A 20747-nucleotide genomic window follows, 5' to 3' on the forward strand; every position below is an offset into this window, starting at 1 on the left:
AGCAAAGCCTTTCACTGATTTTAATGCTGCAGCCAAATTTAGTGACTAACCAGAACTTAATGTCAAAATTAGATAATTTACAGTGGAAAGGCATTTTCTTTGTTTCTGGATCTAGGCCGTCACTACAGACGGTGCTGAAGGTTTCAGAATTTCAGACACCGTCAGATGTGAAAACAGCCACAGCTGAGCTGGTGTGGAGATAGCAGGCTTTCAGTGGTCTGACATTTAGCTGTTAATGAGAGTAGAGATGAAAGCAGAGAGCAAACGAGTTGAGCTGCAGGTCGCAGCACGATGCAAATCAGACGAGGAAAAGGGCACAAACCTTTTTCTCCTGCGTCATCATTAAGCTCGGACCTGCCCTAAGATCAGTTGCATCAGGCCGACTGCTTTCAACTGCGGAGCGAAATGTGAACAAACAGAATTCAAATGAGTGATAAACAGACTCCTCAGGGCTGCTTAACCCTGACCTCTGACCTGTGACAGGACGCAGCGCTTCAGTTTAACAAGCAGGTGTAGACGGAGGCTGACAATGACATTACTGTTTGTGTCCAAGTATTAGATCGATCCACTGGAAAAGCACATTATGTGTGTGCTGCTCTCTTTAGCTTCATGTTTGTAGTCAGCACCTTGTAATTAGATCTTTAATATGCTGCCACATAATTCAGTTTCGGATTAAATCAGACGCTCCAACATCGTGGCAAACTACAATAGCAATATGTTATAAAAAAATTCATTCTTTACAGTGGAGCTGCTCAAATATGGTAAAATGAGACACAAAGTGAGCAAAAGTAAAATGGAACAATGGTTCCAGACTGAAAGAGACAGACTATTAAAAGTGAAAAAAAAATCCCCCCACAAAGACAAAGTCACGCAAAATCAGCCAAGGACACAAAATTATTACTTACAGATACAAAAAATACAACAAAATGAACAAAATTAGAAAAAAAAATACAACTAAGGCCTGACATAAACACAGAGATACCCAATATGACAAAGATACAAAACCGTTACAGCAAAACTTTATCATAAAGAACACAAAACAACAAGAAAGACAAGGATGCCCAACTTGGTCAGAAAGACAAACAAAACAACCAGAGAGAGAAAATTACCACAAAGAGACAAAAGAAAATGAAACACTAACACACAAACAGTCACACAATACAACCAGGTGCAAAATGCTCCAAAAGAGACACAAAACCACCAGAGACATAAAAACTACTACAAAGTGATGCAAAGCTAACAAGAATCAACAACTATATAGAAATGCAGGACAACACAATGGTTACAGACACAAAACAAGAAAAAAAAAAGATAAAAAATGTTACAAAGACACAATGAGCAGAGATGACAACAGATGATTTTAACCTGCGATCAACACAAATTTCTGCTACTCTTTTCTCACCTTCAGCTCTGCATCACAGGCTGACCTCTGACTTCTGTGCAGCAGACGCCTCCATGTAAACATTCAGCATCAACCCATTTAATATTAACTCACAGACACACCATCAATCACAGGACAACACATCCACACACGTTATCTGATGAGCCGAATACATGAATAATCTGAGGCAACAGCATCACAGCAGGAGGAGGGTGAGGACGAGGAGACGGTATAAATACAAGAGCGGGAGAAACGGGAGCTTAGGTAGAAGGAAGGGGACAAGAAAGACAAAAAACTATAAGAAGAAAGAAAAGAGGCTGCTGGAAAACTTAAGAAAAACTGCTGCTGGAGCTGAACTCGGACACCACCGAAGAAGAAAAAAGGGAATTATTTCTGTGGCTTTCAAAGTGAGTTTCCATTTTACAAAACTTCACTCAGTTCTTAATGCATTTAGAAACAATTTAATATGTGGGGTGGTGTGTAATTTTCTGGTCATTTTTAGGTTTTTTAAGAAGTTTTTGGAGATGGAGCACATGCGAGCAGTTGTCTACCTGTCCGTCTGCTTGACTGTGATGACATCACTCTGTCAGGGTGAAAGGTCATCTGAAAATCAGCTGCCATCTGCACCAGAGGAGCCGATTCTCGGACTCACAACCAGCGAACTGGTGAGTGTTTTCTCCGGGAGGTTTTTACTCAGAAAGAGAAAGCCTTTACAGCTCGTTAAAGTTGTGATCAGACTTTGGCACAGACTATAAATGATGCTGCAGAGTAACAACGTCTTTTTTTATCTTTATGTGATACGATATCAACACGTATTCATCATGAAAGTGAATAGTGATTCGAGGAGCTGCAATACAGATTGATAGTAAATCTAAAAAACGAATGAAAACATAAATTGTTATTAGTTAAAAACAGTCAAACACTAGTTAAACTAATATCTTTAGAGATTGCAAAACAATATTGGTAGAAGTAGATGGAGGGTAAATTAAGGCTGCAAGGTTGGGATTTAAAATGTCTTTGGAGGAAACTGGAGTAATTCAGTTGGATTAGAAGTGATTGAGGCGACTGGTTTAGGAATCAGGAAATCATTACAGAATTAAAATGAATTCAAACTAAAAAAGATTCTTTAATTTTAGCTAAAATGAGCCAAGTCGACTTTGTCAAAATGAAACAGGTGAAGGTTTAAACATTTTACTGACATAAGAAACAAATAGGTTAAAGTGATGCTGTTCAAACATATCATAGAGGAAAAAATTAAGATAAATTAAGTTGATAACATTTGTTCAATGTAGAGAGATGGTTAAATATTAAGAATCATGAATATAATTAATTTTTTTTAGGGTTATGAGAATATATAACTAATATTACTAATTTTATTGGATCAATATTCAAAGCAGTAAAGTCCAAATTATTTAAAAAAGCTTTTTACGGTTATTAGTTATTATTGAAATAATTATTGTTTAGTTATTATTACAATTGTTTAATAGGATTTAAAGGAACTGTAAAGTCACCATAGACACAGTTTCAGAGCCAAATATTGTGGTAAAATGTGTGAAAACAGTCAAATAAAACTGACACTGACACTGTTGTTACTGAGATGTTATCTGAACAAACTAATAAACAGACTATTTTAACTTTGGCTTAATATCTAAATATGGTGATCACATTTGATCAAATTATAAGTTTAGATTGGTTTCAATTGAGCTTTTAGAAGACTAAAATAGTCAAAAAGAGACTGAAAATCAACACTGAAGTTATTAAATCTCTTACTGGGGCCAAATACTTTAAGTTGTCGATTATAAAAGTCCAAATAAAGTTTTCATCCTGTCACACTGATGTGACATCATGAATATTTAAACTGTTATCAGGAGTCAAAGCATAATTAAGGTCATGAAGTTCAGTTTAGATCTACAGAACTGGCCTTTTTAGACTAATTGATGATGAAGGTGATGAAGGAGCGTCCAAGCTCAAGCTTGATATTTAATTTTTATCTGTTCATATTAAGAAAAATATAAATATTTTTGCTGTATAGGGGAAGGTCAGTAAATGTCATTAAAAGGTCACTGTGAGGGAACTCACAGAAACACTCGAACATGAACCAAACTCCATTATAATATCTGAGGATTTAGGAAAATCCCCAGAATCTCATGTTCATTTAATTGGCTTTTCTGTTTTTTATGTATGATTAATGTCAAATGTCTTGAGGTTGAGGAAAATGGGTGAATTTGACTTGAACTCGTGTAGCAGCAGAGGATAAACAGTGTTTGCTTAAACTGAAATGAATTATCACTTGATCTCGATTGAGATTCATTTACATAGTTTTTACTCATTGGTTAATTTAGGCTTTAAGGGATCATGACATTTTATTCACTGGTTCTTCTTTGATAATCAATTGAGCTGCTTCTGGATATATAGACGATAAAGGTAACTGTTGGTTGCAGCGACATTCTTCAACCTTACAGCAGGTTTTTCTATTAATGACTTCATGATTTAACTTTTCAACAAGTGACAACAAATATAAGCCCAACAGTTCCTGTTTAATGCCACTTTAATACCACTTAAAGCCGATGTTCTACTTAAGTGTAGCACACAGGGCTCACACAATTCAAGCCGACCCACTGGGCCTCTGGGCCTTTTAGGGACTTTGCAGGTCTGGTGCCCATTTTCCTGAGCTGGTGATCCACTTTGGGTGCATTTACAACCTGAGACTTTTGTTGTTATACTACAAGGCAAAAGTATGTACAGTATGAATATCATGAAATAAGGAACAAAACATGAGAACTCCAGCTGAAAATGGCCAAGAGTCAAGAAAAGTAATGTGCAGATGGTTTTACTGTGTAAAAACAGAATATATACAGTATGTACAGGAGTGCAAGATGGCGGTCAGTATTTACGTGTTAACGGCTCAACCTGCTGTGTACACATGGTGTAACACTCAGTGAGCTAATGTTAGCCAGTCGCAAGATAAAAGCAAATGTTTATTGTACAGAACAGTTCAGAAATTTTGTTATTTTCTTGTCTTTGAGACTGAGACAAGGAGGCAGAAGGTGTCAGAAACTGTCAACCAATTTAATGATGGATGCCTTAACAAATTCTGAGTTTAGTTTTAGACTGATGCTTTATGTATTGAAAACCAACAGTAATAAACAATAGAAAACGTGGTCACACAGACAGAATTACAGATTTTTATTTTCATGCAGTTTTAGTGAGTCGGTGTGTCCCCATCCTTAATGGTTTAAATACAGGTGACTTACATACTATAAATGAGCTTAACAAATAAATACAAGGTCAATACAGTGTCACGAGTTCCTTAAAAATGCATCGTTAATGGGTAGCAAATGTGAAGGCACCAAAACACCTTGAGACGCATGTTAGAAACAGTGTATTTGTGTTTCTGTGTGTTCAGGCTGAAGCTCTGCAGGGTCTCCTGGAAGAAGCTGACAGCAGAGTCGGACTCTCTGTGGAGAAGAAAGCTAGCGTCATCCCACGGGTGAGAACATGACTGACAGCTGTCAAACCTCATGGCAGTTACCATCACGACTAATAACCAAGTATTAATAGAAGAACAAGGAATATTTTTATGGAAAGAGGGATTTTCTTAAAGAGTGTTTGAACTGAGTTTGAAAATGACTGGAGTTGATTTGTTGGATCATTGGAGAGTAGTTGGACACTTTTGTTAGGAAGGTGCAACTGTGTAGGATCAAATTAATATCATAACCTAACAAGAGACAGAAATGAATAAATATTCACTCAAAGTCAAAACTTTTGATGACGACAGGCCCTGTCTCCTTCTCCTGAGGAGACGGATGGATCAGCAGCGATGAGATTCACATTCACAGATGAACAGTGTGCAAAGTTTTGTTAGCCTATTGGTAATTAAATGTAAAAAATACCATCTACGATGAGTCTCATCCATCATCAGCCATTTTGGAAATACCAGAGGCGAATCAAAACAAGCCTTGGTCCAAATCTAAATGAATGGGTTAACAGTAACTGTCATTTCAATGGTCACTTTTCTGTGTGGTTGGACCTCAGCAGCAACTGCACAGCTCCATGCAGAGTGTTCATTATCGAACACTCACCTTCCCAGGTAATCCTGTGCATTATAGCCTCCTCCTCCTTTAAACAATAAAACTTTGTTTCACTAAGTTGGCAGGAAGGAAATAATTAGTCTTGTTCACAAATCTATTGAAAAGTAACAGAAAATGCAGCAAAATATGACCTGCTCACATGACAGTTTAGGTTCAGAAAAATCAAAAAGATTTTTTCAAAGTTGAAAAAATTACTATAAAAATAATTTTTAATAGTTTTTTCCTTTAATTTTTCATCTTCATTAGGCTGTGGAGAGATTTTCTTTGGCACTAAATGAATGCCATGAAACTGAAGCTCATCTCTGTTCTTCCCTCAGTGTGACGTAGGCGAGCGCTGTGCGATGAAACATGGCCCTCGGATTGGTCGGCTCTGCGACTGTCTGAGGGGAACAGCCTGCAACACCTTCTTCCTGCGCTGCTACTGAACATGCACACTCATTAGCACTTCTATATTTGTGAGGAAAAAACCTTGAAATGTGAACCTAAAATCAGGTCTGAATTCTTAAACAGACTTCTTAAACTGTCCTCACAAAGATAGAGGTGCACACCGCCCCACACACCTGGCTGTGTTTCTGCATATTTGTCTTTGTTTTAAAGTTTCCGTGTCCGTTCCTCAGATTCATTTATTTTTGTTAATAAAGACTCTTCATAAAGCTGCACAACTCCAGTGAGTTCATGATTTACACAACACCTGATAGGTTGAACTCAGTCTGTTGGAGTGTCATATGACCCTCAGATAAACTTTATTTTCACACAGAGTTGACTGTTTATTGTTGTATTCAGACAAGAAACCTTCTCATAGCATCGCACCTGTAATTCATCATTTCCTTAAAGTTGTTTGTATTTCGATGTTTGTCAGAAATTATGTAAAATATCTGAAAAATAAAGTTTATCTAAAGAGTGTTTTGTCTCTATGAAGAAGTTTTTAGTTAGTGTGTGCTTGATAAACATTATAGGCAGCACTGTAATTCACAGTCTGACCTGATAGTGGCACTGTTTTTTCAGCAATGTTTTTTTTTTCAGCAATGATGCTTGAATCTTTACCTAAAGATAAATGTGTTAGGGGTTTCATTTAGAGAACTTCTTCTGCAGTCCTGAAGGATTGCAGTTGAAGATGTGCCTGAGGTGACTGATGAGAAGATGTGGTAAGTTTACACCAATTAGCCACTGAAAATGGTCCTATTGTGTCTGATCTTCATGCTAGTCTTTGACTTTTTTTTTTTTTTTTTTTTTACAGCTAAATAACCTGTGATGTACCACAAGATAAAGTTGGGGAACTCTACTTCCTTATTTGCTCCATCCATCCTAAATAAATGAACATCATATCTTATGCAGATTAGACTCTGCTTTGTTTTCCACCTGCCCACAGACTGACTATTAGGTGAATCTGTCAGTCTTTCAGCTGCATGCCAGTATAAACATGTTGATTTTCTAGGAAAAGTTCATTCATTAATAAGACTTATTTCTATCCATCCATCCTTTTTATATACCAGCTTCATCAGTTATGGAGGTTGGAGCCTACATCAGCTCTCACAGGGCTACACCAGTACACCCTGGACAGGTGGACAATCCACCACAGAGCTACCACTTTATATAATCATCATTAAATACACCAGCAGCATCAGGTTATAGTCAGAAATGTAACCTCACTTTTGTAGGACTCAGGATTAATGCCCGTGGAATGTTCATTTTTGTCTGCATCTTGGTTTTATTTCAAGATCTTAAAGAAAGCATTTGTCAGGGTGGGTGGTGGTGGAGAGAGGAGAAGGACCCAAATGCAGATTTGTAACAGGCAGGAGGTGAACAAAAACTAAACTTTGTTTATAAAGGAAACTGTAACAAAAAGCTCAGCAAAGTCAGAACACCATAAAACTTAACTTGTGAAAAATACAAACCTAAGAAGTAACTAAACCTGACTGTGACACTTTGCATGAACAACAACCAACAGGGAAAACCATGAGCTGAGAAGGACTGAGAGAAACCAGAAAGCTTAAATACTATGGTGAAGTGATTAGAGAATAGATAGCAGCTGGGACAATTAACACAGGTGAGGGAGTGAGTGAAGCAAATGACCAGAACATGATGACTGAGGAAACATGAATGAGAATGAGAAACAGAAACCTACATGACTGTAAGAAAATAAGACCAAGATCAAAATTTGACAAGAATGAAATATAATAAAAACCCACCCAACAAATCTCAGAAAAACCAAGAGAAAACCAAAGCAAGACCACAAAAATCCACAAACCCTAACACCGTTGGCCTTTTTGTTGAGTGTATATGATAATACTTGAAAAGTAATGTGATACATCTCAGTCCAGAAGACGTATTTTGTTTTCTTTGAATGACGTAGCTTGGTTTGAAGGTTCAGGTAGTCCGTTAATCAGAAGCAGTTTATGGATTTTTTTCAATTCAAAGCTTTTGAAATATATCACAAAGACAGTTTGGTTCTTTCTTTTGAAAAAATAAAGAAAAATCCTCTTTCTTACACTTTTTAAGGCCAGCAATACTCAGCAGGATGCAGGCAAACATGTTTATTTCTGCAAGATGCAAACCAAGATACAGATGCAAAAATATCCTTTAAGATGACATTCTGTACACGAGTTAAAAAACAAATTTCAACTGTCAAAGCTCAGTCTGGCAGTTTCAGTACAAATGAGTTGTTTAATATGAGACTAGAGGCAGAGAAACACACAAGAAGAGCTTATGGAGCATATGGAGCGAAGGAGTGCAAGAGTTTCTCTTTGTTGGTTTATTCAAAAACTACATTCACATACAGTATTATAGCTGAGTCTTTCGTGTGTCATATAAAATGGTGAACATAATGAAGAACATAACATCCCACATTGATTTATCCCCAAAAATGTGTGTGTGGGGATAAATCAAAAGCTCTGCAGAAGGATTCCCTGTGACTCATAGTGAAACTGTTTTTAATGTAGTGGAGACGGAAACCAACAGAAAAAGCATACTTCTCCAATCAATCATCGCTGATCGATCAGTCCTTTCTAATCAGACCCCCGTTGCCGCTGATCAGCCCACAGGCCTCATTATTCGACAGCTGACAAACTCTCCTAAAAAAGACACTAAAGCAGCAGCAGCCACCACCTTCTCTCCAACATTGATTTACACTGACACTGACGACAACAGCTGAAGTGCTGTGGATCAATAAGCAGTTAACATGCTGAATATTTAGCAAATTTATCAACTTTTATGCACTTTCATCCCAATAAATTACATAATCCAAAATGTAACAACTCAAATTTAGTTCAGTTTGGGGGTCAGTTTAAAATTAGCCTATAATTTCGGTTAAATGCTGTTAGCAGATCAGTTAGCACTTAGCATCTCAGATATATCTCAGATATATCTCAGATTAGCATTTGGGAAAATTTGGTAATTATTAATCAAGCAGGATATTGTTTGTCTAGCAAGTCAGTTAGTTTGGTGCGAGGACTACAAGGAGGAAAGTGGCTTCATGTTTCTCTTCAGAGGATTGAAAACAAATCTCTCTGCTCCAACAAACTGACCTAAATTCTTTTGTTAACGAATCAGCACATTGATTGCCGAGTCTATTTGCAGAGTGATTATCAGCTTCAATGCATACACATGAAATTTGTCCGCTGCTTTTAACCCATCCAGGTTGACACACACATGCACAGGGTCTCATAGAGACAGATGTCATACACTGGAGCGGTGGGCAGCCATTCACAGCGCCCAGGGAGAATGGGGGTACAATGCCTTGCTCAGCTGTGACAGAGTGGGAATCGAACTGCCAAAAACTTCAGGTTATTGGACGACCCACACTCACCACTGAGCCACGGCCGCCCCGTGGAAGAATAGAATAATGATTAAAGATTCAGTTAGCAAACTGTTAAGCGGGTCAGCTGAATTACTTAGTTTGTCACTTAGCAAAGAGATTAGCAGGTCAGTTTGAAGATTGATAAAGAAATCTAATGGAACAATAGATTTATCTTAGGTTAGTTGGAATAATGATTAGCGGCTTCTCAGGCCCATCAGCAGATTCACCAACAGGTTATTCAGCTGTTCAGTTTAAGTAGCACATCATTAAGCAGTTGTAAAATACTGCACATAATCTGGAGATTTTCCTACTTTGTGTACGTCTGCCTTTTTGTTTTCATTGTTTTTCTAACCTCGTGTGGAAAATTTGATATTTGATTTAATTTTGTCTTCAGCTCATGTTCACCTCCTGCTGTGTTTTCATCAGTTGCGTTCAGTCCGATCATTCGATCAGAACGAGCTGGGTCTGATTCAGAGAACCTTTGATGTGATCGTCAAACAGACAGTCACAGCTTATCGCTGAGGATCATGAACAGGTTGGCATTTAGTTTCCAGCGTCGAGTCCTCAGAGATAAGCTGCAGTAATTACTGCAGCAAGCACAAATATTGCGGGAGGAGCAGCAATATAAAACAGATTAGTAGAGCAACAGACAGCTAATTCAATTCAGTTTTATTTATATAGCGCCAAATTACAACAATTGTCATCTCAAGGCACTTAAATAATATAGTCCAATTCAAGCCAATTGGAATTCAATTTATTGTACTCATAATCCAATTAAATCCAATTAATTAATTTAAAAATAATCCAATTCATTCAGATAGAGCCCATTTAAAAAACAATATCCTAGCTAAGGAAACCAACAGATTGCACCGAAACTTGTCTTCAGTCCAATCTCCCGTCCTGAGCGTGCCTGAAGCCACTTTGGACAGGAACGACTCCCTTTTAACAGGAAGAAACCTCTGGCAGAACCGGACTCAGGAAGGGTGGCCATCCGCCTCGACCAGATGGGGTTTGAGAAGACAGAAAAGAGGGGGAAAAAACACCATAACACCATTCAAAGGATATCTGTTGGAGCAGGGAAATACAAGTTAATAACCACAATAATGTCACATGTACATAACATCATTTGAGAAATTAAACAGGGGGAAAAAGAGAGCAAAGTGAGGAAAGATGTGACAGATGAGGCCCCCATAAGTCTAAGCCTATAGCAGCTTAACTATGGGATGTTTCAGGATTACCTGAGCCATCCCTAACTATAAGCTTTATCAAAAAGGAAAGTTTTAAGCCTAATCTTAAAAGTGGAAAGGGTGTCTGCTTCCCGGACATTTACTGGCAGCTTATTCCACAAGAGAGGGGCCTGATAACTGAAGGCTCTACCTCCCATTCTACTTTTAGAAACTCTGGGAACAACAAGTAAACCTGCAGTTTGGGAGCGAAGTGCTCTCTTAGGAAAATATCTTACAATGAGATCTTTAAGATATGATGGAGCTCGGTCATTAGGAGCTTTATATGTGAGGAGAAGAATATTAAATTCTATTCTGAATTTAACAGGGAGCCAATGAAGAGAAGCTAAAACTGGAGAAACATGATCTTTCCTGTTAGTTCTCATCAGAACTCTGGCTGCAGCATTTTAGATCAGCTGGAGGCTTTTCAGAGAATATGTGGGACAGCCCAATAATAAGGAATTACAGTAGTCCAATCTTGAAGTAACAAATGCATGAACTAGTTTCTCTGCATCACCCTGAGACAGGATGTTCCTGATTTTAGCAATATTATGAAGGTGAAAGAAGGCAGTCCAAGAAACCAGTTTTATATTTGCGTCAAATGATAAATTCTGGTCAAAATTAACTCCAAGGTTCCTCACTGTAGAACTAGAAGCCAAGGAAATACCATCTAGAGTAACTATATAACTAGACAATTTCTCCCTGAAGCACTCAGGTCCAAAGATAATGACTTCAGTTTTGTCTGAATTTAGAAGCAGACGGTTCTGAGTCATCCAGGTCTTTATGTCTTTAAGACAGGCTTGTAGTCTGACCAACCTATTGGTTTCATAGACAGGTACAGCTGAGTATCATCAGCATAACAATGGAAATTTATGCCATGCTGTCTAATAATGTTACCTAATGGAAGCATGAATAAAGTAAAAAGAATTGGTCCAAGCACAGAACCCTGAGGAACTCCGATCTGTGAGGAAGATTCATTTACAAGAACTGGAATCTATCAGATAAATATGACTTAAACCAGCCTAATGCAGTTCCTTTAATCCCAATAACATGTTCAAGTCTCTGTAACAGAATGCTGTGATCGATCGTATCAAATGCAGCACTGAGATCCAACAGGACAAGCACAGAAACAAGTCCGCTATCAGAGGCTAAGAGGAGATCATTGGTAACTTTAACCAGTGCTGTTTCTGTGCTATGATGCACTCTGTGTCACGGTTCGTTGGAGAGGTAGGACCCAGATGCAGTTCTTCAAAGTAAAACTTGATTTATTTTCAAAAAACAAGGAGCAAGAACAAAAACAAGACAAGGCAAAAAATAACATAAAGCGCGGCAGAGCCAGATCAAAAATACTAAACTATGAAATAAAGCAAGACTATGAAAAACAAGACTATGAGCAACCAAGCAAGACAAAACAAGACTGTGGCATGAAGGGTTAGTAGTAAGTGATAAGGATTCTGCAATGACTGAAAGTAAACCAGGGGACTAAATACTGTGGAGGGAGTGATCAGTAAATGAGGTGCAGCTGTGAACAATGAGACAGGTGACGTGAGTGAACCGAACGTGAGGAAAAACATGACAAGAAGAAAACATGATTAAACATAAACTGACATGACATAAACTGTGACACTCTGAATCCTGACTGAAACTCTTCAAACAGATTATTTCTATGCAAATGATCCCAAAGTTGAACTGCAACTATTTTTTCAAGAACTTTAGACAAAAAAAGGAAATTGGATATAGGTCCATAATTAGCCAACACTTCTGAATCAAGAGTAGGTTTTTTAAGTAAAGGTTTAATTACAGCAACCCTAAAAGTCTGATGTACATATCCTGTCAACAAAGACAAATCAAATCCAATATGGAAGTGTTAATTAAGGGGAAAACCTCCTTGAATAAAGCCCACTTGCTTAATTTAAGTAAGTTTGTTGGAGCAGAGAGATTTGTTTTCAATCCTCTGAAGAGAAACATGAAGCCATTTTCCTCCTTGTAGTCCTCGCACCAAAGCCACTTTAAATATTCACGTACAGCAAACTAGCTTTTCACTGTTTACAAATCTTAAAGTTTAATATGAGCTATATCAATCTTATTCCTCCAGAAGGTAACGTGATCTTTATCTGTGTCATCACAACTGGTTTAAACTTCAGATCTGAGACCAGTACACCACTATGAAGCTATATTTGAGGTAACTTCAGGCCTAAAATAAGGTGTCATTTCTTTAGGATAGAAGCTAAACAGTGTTAACTGGTGTAATTACATCGTGTCCTATGTGGTAAAGATTAAATTTTAACACATTCAGTTTTAGCATACTTGAGTGTAATTGCAACCAGACTAATCCTTAGTAAACTCAAAGTGTGGTAATGATTAGTTAGCTTGAAGTTTACTATTTTGGAACAGCAAAGTATATTTTATGTCACAGTCTGCTCTGTAACAGTCTTTGTCATGTCACAGTTTATGTTTAACCATGTTTTGTTCTAGTCATGTTTTTCCCCACGTTCAAGTTCAGTTCACTCAAGTCACCTGGTTAATTGTTCACAGCTGCACCTCATGTCACTGATCACTCCCTAGACAGTATTTAGCTTCCTGGTTTACTTTGAGTCACTGTAGAGTCCTCACCTTCCCTTCATGCCACAGAGAGACAAGTTTGATTACCTGCCTCATAGCCACAGTTTGTTACCATAGTCTTTGTATTTCATAGTTCTGATTTTTGTTCTCATCGTTAAGTATTTTTGATCCAGCTCTGCCACGCTTTGTTTTTGCCTTTGCTCCCTGTTCATGTTTTGTTTGGATTAAACCTTCGGATTTTGAACTAAAGAGCTGCATCTGGGTCCTACCTCTCAGCCGATCCTGACATTTTAGTTGTAATTAAATTCTAGAAAAGCAGAATTTGAAGTGTATTTATTGTACTTTAGTGGGCTAAGGTGGAACAACTTAAAGCCTATGTAAGTACATGGCTGTGTATCTACTAATTTACCTGCTGAATTAGTAAACTAAAAAAAAACTTTGTTTCATGAGTATACTAGAATTTATTACAAAAGATGCCACTAATAAGGCAATATGCCATTGATATGTTCTTATTTTATCAACAGTGTCCTCAATCATACTTTTCACACATTTCTGTTCAGAAAAATTAGTACTTTTTCGTAACTAATCATATTTTCTTATTCTATCAATTGAAATACAAGTGTAAAAAGGGCACTTAATATTACACTCAAAATAAATTCAAAATATACTAAAAGTTAAAAAATTATTCTTTCAGGGAAAGTTTTTTTTACAGATGAATACACTGAAGTAATTGCAGATAAAGTGTATTATCGTAAAATTATGAAAAAGTGTGAAAGGTGTTCTAGATAACATACTGTTTTTAATAGTGCATTGGCGATATCTAAAAGAACGTGAATTTATTTGAAATACAATGATGGATGATATAACTTTAAACGAGTTAGATTGGTTATAGAGAAGAAAGCTTAAAGGTACAAGTAAATGAAAGTACTCTAACATTAGCAACATAACTCTACTGCTCTTCTATAATATGGTAAAATATTATGGCAAAGTGTTTAAAAAAGACATAAAGGATAACGCATAGACATATTTATATATTTAACTTTCTTCTTATTCGTTACTATGGTCGCTCTCCTATAGTCCATCCCCTGTCCCACAGGTCGAGACCCCCTAGTGGCCTGGCGAACTTCCGTTGTGTTTTGAGTGAACTTGCAGCGTTTCTCCCTTGCAGGTGTTTTGAAGTTTGCGTCGCGTGTGCTCCGGTCGTTTTTGTGATTGCCGCATTTTTCTCTTGCAGCGTTTTACTATTGGGTTTGTTTTACCGTTTGCAACGCGTTTGCACGTGTCAGCCACCGTACGGGGCAGCTCCAGACAGCTGGGCCTGCTATCGTTTGAGCGGGAGGAGCGGCTGGAGGGGCAGGAAGAGGTGGTTGCGGAAAACGCTTCACGGAGTGAAGATGTCAAAATCACAGATTTTGAGAGCGCTGGTGACGCAACGTCTGACGGACGCAGTGGAGGAGATCTTCGGGCTTTTCGAAGGAGCCATCGCGGAGTACGAGGAGGAGATAGAGCGCCAGCGCAGCCTGCTGGAGGCTCGTTTGGAGCCTGAGGGAGGTGGAGCAGGTCGGTTTCACCGTTTCCTCTTAAGTCCGCTGATGCAGCTCCAGGGTGTAACCTAACGAAGCCGAGCTTAAACCGGAGGAAACGGAACCGTTAATCAAAAATAGATTATTAACCGTTAGTTGCGAAACTGAGGTGCACACAGTGACCGGATGTCCAGCCTGATTGGCCTTCAGAATAATAGCTTTTATTGATTTATTAATAGCTTTTAAAAACAATAATGGTTATAGTAATGATAATAACAAGGATCATAGAATGATAATGATGAAAATAACAATTATGATAATAGCAATAACAATAATAATAATGTTACTCTGATAACAATAATAACAGCATTATTATTATGATCACCAATATTAAAATGATGATACTGACGACAACCTGGGGTCAATTTAGAGTTACCAATGAACCTAACAAGCGAACACATTAACAATATATCACAAATAAATTATCTGTATGTTTTCTTTGAATTTACATTTGCCAAATAAAGTGTCATTCAGTTCACGCTGACGTAAGTCTCAAACTTTTTCTTAAAATGTACTTCATGAAGTCTTATGAAGTTCGTAGATTTGAAGCTGGTCACAGAAGCAAGAAGCAGCAGCAGTAGTCAACTGATACCCGAGCAGGATGAAAGATTACCTTAAAATTTAACTGAAATAACTATGTGATCCTGTGACTTCTTTACTCTGATATTCTCCACTTATCCATCCCATAGACAGACAACCAGACATCCTTTACATGAAATATAACCATCCATCTTGAGTGTGTAATCTGTCCCTATTTGTCAGTGGTGTGTTTACTAAACTGAAATAAAAAAATAAATAAATTCTCAGACTTTTCATTATTGGCTGCGTGTCTCTGTTTTACTCTCACCTGTAGATGACAACAGATCTATTGTGAGGAAAGAAGATTGTCCTCCCGAACAGCAAGAAGGGAGCTCTAGGCTGGACCAGGAGGATCCAGAGCGTCCACACATTAAAGAGGAACATGAGCAGCTTCAAGCCCAGCAGGAGGCTGAAGCCGTAGGGTTCAGTTCCGTTTTTGTGAAGAGTGAAGAGGATGAAGAGAAACCTCGGCACTTACTGTTTTATCTTACTCAAAGTGAACAAGAAGAGGACCGTGGAGCACCAGATACAGATTACACAACTCCAGAACCTGAAACAAAAGTTAGAGGAACCCGTAAGTCTTCCAGGAAATGTCAGTCACATGCAAACTTTCTGAGGAAGAGTGGCTGCAAGAGGAGTGAGAGACCTTTCTGCTGCTCTGCGTGTGGAAAAAGATTCAGCCAAAACTCAAATCTAAAGACGCACATGATGATCCACACTGGAGAGAAGCCGTTCAGCTGCTCGTTTTGCAGTAAAAGATTCATACAGAAGGTGCATCTGAGGCAACACCTGGCGCGACACACAGGAACGAAACCGTACAGCTGCCCGGTTTGTAAAAAGCAGTTCAGTGAACGGGAAAACATGGCGCAGCACATGGTCGTTCACACGGGGGAGAAACGGGTCAACAGCGGCATCTGTGTTTTACTCTCACCTTTCGATGGCAACGGATCTATTGTGAGGAAAGAAGATTGTCCTCCCGAACAGCAAGAAGGGAGCTCCAGGCTGGACCAGGAGGATCCAGAGCGTCCACACATTAAAGAGGAACATGAGCAGCTTCAAGCCCAGCAGGAGGCTGAAGCCGTTGGGTTCAGTCCCGTTTCTGTGATGAGTGAAGAGGATGAAGAGAAACCTCGGCACTCACTGTTTTATCTTGCTCAAAGTGAACAAGAAGAGGACCGTGGAGCACCAGATACAGATTACACAACTCCAGAACCTGAAACAAAAGTTAGAGGAACCCGTAAGTCTTCCAGGAAATGTCAGTCACATGCAAACTTTCTGAGGAAGAGTGGCTGCAAGAGGAGTGAGAGACCTTTCTGCTGCTCTGCGTGTGGAAAAAGATTCAGCCAAAACTCAAATCTAAAGACGCACATGATGATCCACACTGGAGAGAAGCCGTTCAGCTGCTCGTTTTGCAGTAAAAGATTCATACAGAAGGTGCATCTGAGGCAACACCTGGCGCGACACACAGGAGAGAAACTGTTCTGCTGCAGCACTTGTGACCAAAGGTTTAATTGGCTTTATCAGCTCAAAAATCACCAGTGTGTCAGTGCAGAGCTTCAGTGCACTAAGGAAGCTGCTGATGGAGCTAAACCTGCTGAAACAGACAGATATTTACAACCAGGTACTGAAGGTGAGACTTCACACAGTTCCACAGTTCAGACTGAAATCCTTGCAGCTGATATGGGATTTAACAATGACGGGAAGTCATTTGGTTGCCCTGACTGCAGTAAAACATTTTCCCGGAAGACTTACCTGCAGCAACACCTGCGATGTCACGCAGGAGATAAGTGTTTCATCTGCTCAGTCTGCAACAGAGGGTTTCCCTGGAGAAAACAGCTTCAGAGACACATGAGAATACATTCAAGAGAGCAAAGGCTGAGGTGCAGCGTTTGTGACAAAATGTTTAAATGGCCTTATCAGCTCAGGGTCCATCAGTGTGTCATTGAAGAGTCCCCGCCACCATGTGACAGCCAAACTCAACCTCCGTCCAACTGCTGCTCTTTCACACCCCCTGTTAGTAACAAAGGACATCAAGCAACGAAGCAGTTCCAATGCGCTCAGTGTGGGAAAGTGTTCAGCCTCAAGGACACGCTGCTGCGGCACCTCCGGTGTCACACAGCAGAGAAACAGTACAGCTGCCCGGTTTGTAAAAAGCAGTTCAGCAAACGGGGAAACATGGAGCAGCACATGGTCGTTCACACGGGGGAGAAACGGTTCAGCTGCGGGGTCTGTGATCAAAGATTTGGTTGGCGCAAACAGCTCAAGAAGCACAAGTGTGACGGCGAGAGTAGCAGCAGCCACCCTACTTCAAAGGTGCACTGAAGCATGCGAGCTGACCCTGGAGTTGTCACTCTGTCATTAGCTTAGATCAACAGAACCCCGTCTCATTTCATGACTTAAACTGTGTGCAAATACGAGATGTCTTATGAATCTGAGCCACTCTCAAACTGAACGCATGTACAGACATATACACGAAATGATCAGATTATAGATGAGAGTGAAAAAAGGGCTGTAGCCAGTTCCACCCACAGCTCAAGAAGAACAATCCTATGAAACGTAAAGCAGCATAGGAGCCGAAACTCATCTGGTGCCAGAAAAACAGACTGGTCTATACATTCACTCTTTTCTAAAAGTTGTATTACCAAGGTGTTCAAACACCATCAGCGCGGACATCCTTACATACGACCATTTTGTGTTGCTGCAGTTATTTACAGAACCCGCAATTAAATTAGATTAGACAAAATAAAAACTGAAAATAACTATCTCGCAAAAGTGTCTACAAGTGTCTGTTTTGTTTCTGTGCATATTTACAAAGAAAGAACCAAAGAATTCTCCTTTTATAAATGCATGTTTGTGTGTAGGAAGACTGGAACAAATTCTGTCCCTTCAATCAAATGCATGTGTAGAGATGTTGGCCCTCAGTAAAAAAAAAAAAAAAAAAAAAGCATGCCAGATTGACAATAAAGGTTGAAAAACTGTGAGATTACTTCAAACTGTCACAAATGTGTTATTTTACTGTATTGTATTGTAACTGTAACATGTCCAAACATGCTTATAAGGTTATAGAAGGGGTGAACATTGGTATTACATCACAGACTTTCACACAAGAGAATGGAGCTTGAGCCCTAAGTGACCCACTGTGGTTCCCAGGTTGTCTTCTTTTTACACTTTGCTGTCAATTGCGGTTGGTAAGAAAAAAGCAGGTTGCCATCAAAACAACGAGCAGTGAAAATATTACTTTCACACAGATTCTGTGCTTTTGGACAATGTAGCGCATGCCGTATTTTCAGGGTGTTCATGCTCATCATGTGCCTTAATTTGCCTGTCTTACTGAGATGAGACAATCTGACAACAAGCAAGATACTTTCATCCTATTTAAAAATAGACAAATAACTCCTTGAACATATTTATATATGTGGATTTCTTCAAGTTTCATTAAGCTTATTTCACAAACAGTACAGATAGTGAACCTTGACTCAAATCCACTTTTTCTAGTTGAATTATTATTATTCTGTAATGAAGCTGTCTTCTTTGGTGTTTTAAACACCCAAATTGTACCAAATCTAAGGGTTTGTTTAATTCATTATGTCAAGCCCAAATGCGACTTTCATGGTATTTTATATCTATCACCCGTTAGACTAAACTAAAAGGAATAAAACAAGTTTTAACAGCAGTATTTCATTGTTAAAGATAAAGGAATTTGTGCAAAGGATCAGTGTGCATTACACATTTCAGACATGTAGGTTTGAATGGATGAAGTTGGTTAGCCGGCAGAGAAAGTTAGAAATCAAAGTTACAGTTTTTAAAGTCTGAACTAAAGTTTAAAAGAAGAGGCTGTGTTACTGAGGTGTTAGGTTTCATGGTATTACTTTTTAACTGTATAAATATTCCCGTTCTTTATATTTTAGTAGCAGCACTGCCACCTTCTGACCAAAGTCTTACACATCAATCTGATTTACTTTCTCTGTAGGTGATGTATTTGTGAGAATGAAACCTTTGAGGGACATCAAATTGTCTCTTTGACTTTGTAAGTCATGGCCCACAACCACGATTTCTGCTTTTACTCATGTTTGGATGGATTATGAAGCAGGACACCAACATGTTGCGTCTTTTTTCTCTTCCTTTTTGATTCATTTTGCATGTCTTGTGGTTATGTTTTGCATTTATTTAACTCTGAGGTTGTCTTGCATATCTGGCACATTCTTCTTTTATTTCTTTGTTGCCAATTTGAGTCTTTTGTGGTTGATTTGCATCCGTTTGTTGTTGCATGATGTGTTTGTCTTTGTTGTCTTTTTAGTTCCTTGAACACATTTTATTGACTGTCATTTCAAATGCTGATCAATGAACCCTTCTGGACTTGAACCCAGTGAGCCGACCCAGTAATTCCTATCATCTTCTGTGCTTTATAGTCAGTGGTTTAGTTCAAGTCTGGGCAGCTTTTATTCTTAAAGAAGACCTGGAAATTATCACTAGTATGCTCACTTCCAACTGCGGAGATTGAAACCACCTTCACACCAATCCTTTGGTTTGTGTGGCTGTGTGAAGATGTTCAGACTTCAGGGTCTGAAGGTTTTCATCAGCCAGCGGCTCACCACAGCTGTGGATGACATACTCGGACATTTAGAGAGAACAATACTGGAGTATGAAGAGGCGATGGCGTGATCTGGATGTGGTTTTACTGACTGGAATGAAGCAGCACAGGGCAGGTTTGTCCTCCTTCTGCTCCTGCTGATGTCAGCTAACCCTTCATAAGCAGCCAGTAAATATCAGAACAGACCGCACTGAAACCAGTTTGTGGTTTAAACATCCTGCTGTCCCCAGGGGAGCACGGATAAAACATTTTTCTCTCCTGAACAGAACTTCAGACCTTTGCAACAGTTTGTAAACAGTCTCCACTCGTTTGAAGTATTAGTTAAAATGCTTAACAAGTAATCAGCGATCCCTGTTCATGATTCATCCCCAGTTCTCACATAACTATTAATAAGCTGGGTAGAACTATCCAAAAACATCTTTTAATAGTCAAATACAGAGGAATGAACTACAAGACAGCAGCTGTCAGGAATGTGTCAAATACTTCGACCTTCGGGGCTTCACATCTATAGAGATGTTTTTAAGTCGACCCAATCAGTCCTTTTAACTCACTGACCAGTCACTGATCTCAGCGATTGGTCAGTAAGAGAGCTCACTGATTGGCCGTTCAGTGTAGGGAATAAGTGAATGAGAAGGGAGCTGCTTCAGCTGCTCGCTCTGTGGCACATGATGCTCCACACAGAAGAGAAACCATACAGCTGCCCAGTATGTGGGGAGAGTTTCTCTCAGGCCAATTTAACTTATCACTTCTCAGTGCACACACACGGAGTGTGCACTGAGAAACAGTTCAGCTGCAGTGTCTGTGACAAGAGATCCGCAGGGCAGTCGTAGGTCAAATGCCACAAGTGTCACATCTGATATCTCTGATGCCACAGAGCTGCTGGAAAAGGACACTGAAACGCCTACTTTGAATTTCTTCCTTTCCACTGAGATGTTTGACAT

The 20747-nt window shown here is 39.0% G+C and overlaps 2 protein-coding genes across 2 annotated transcripts; both read left to right on the forward strand.

The window, feature by feature from the left end:
* Positions 1-1657: 1657 nt before the first annotated feature.
* Positions 1658-6316, forward strand: cart4 (cocaine- and amphetamine-regulated transcript 4). Its single transcript, XM_072370559.1, has 4 exons — positions 1658-1788; positions 1884-2046; positions 4788-4871; positions 5790-6316. Exons 2-4 carry the CDS (start codon positions 1906-1908, stop codon positions 5895-5897), a joined length of 333 nt encoding a protein of 110 aa, XP_072226660.1. The 5' UTR covers positions 1658-1788; positions 1884-1905; the 3' UTR covers positions 5898-6316.
* Positions 6317-14093: 7777 nt separating this feature from the next.
* LOC140275209 (uncharacterized) lies at positions 14094-18143 on the forward strand. The gene is made up of 2 exons (XM_072370626.1): positions 14094-14613; positions 15490-18143. The coding sequence occupies exons 1-2, from the start codon at positions 14448-14450 to the stop codon at positions 17535-17537; spliced, it is 2214 nt and encodes a 737-aa protein (XP_072226727.1). The 5' UTR covers positions 14094-14447; the 3' UTR covers positions 17538-18143.
* Positions 18144-20747: the final 2604 nt, after the last annotated feature.

This window comes from Leuresthes tenuis, unplaced genomic scaffold (assembly GCF_036924035.1).
Source record: "Leuresthes tenuis unplaced genomic scaffold, fLeuTen1.0.hap1 SCAF_18, whole genome shotgun sequence".
Classification (NCBI taxonomy): domain Eukaryota; kingdom Metazoa; phylum Chordata; class Actinopteri; order Atheriniformes; family Atherinopsidae; genus Leuresthes; species Leuresthes tenuis.

Excerpts from the sequence above, each read along its gene's own strand:
- cart4 (XM_072370559.1), top strand. The coding sequence starts at position 1,906 with ATGGAGCACATGCGAGCAGTTGTCTACCTGTCCGTCTGCTTGACTGTG. Across the intron at positions 2,047-4,787 it reads GACTCACAACCAGCGAACTG|GCTGAAGCTCTGCAGGGTCT; the intron begins GTGAGTGTTTTC and ends CTGTGTGTTCAG. Across the intron at positions 4,872-5,789 it reads AAGCTAGCGTCATCCCACGG|TGTGACGTAGGCGAGCGCTG; the intron begins GTGAGAACATGA and ends TTCTTCCCTCAG.
- LOC140275209 (XM_072370626.1), top strand. The coding sequence starts at position 14,448 with ATGTCAAAATCACAGATTTTGAGAGCGCTGGTGACGCAACGTCTGACG. Across the intron at positions 14,614-15,489 it reads GCCTGAGGGAGGTGGAGCAG|ATGACAACAGATCTATTGTG; the intron begins GTCGGTTTCACC and ends TCTCACCTGTAG.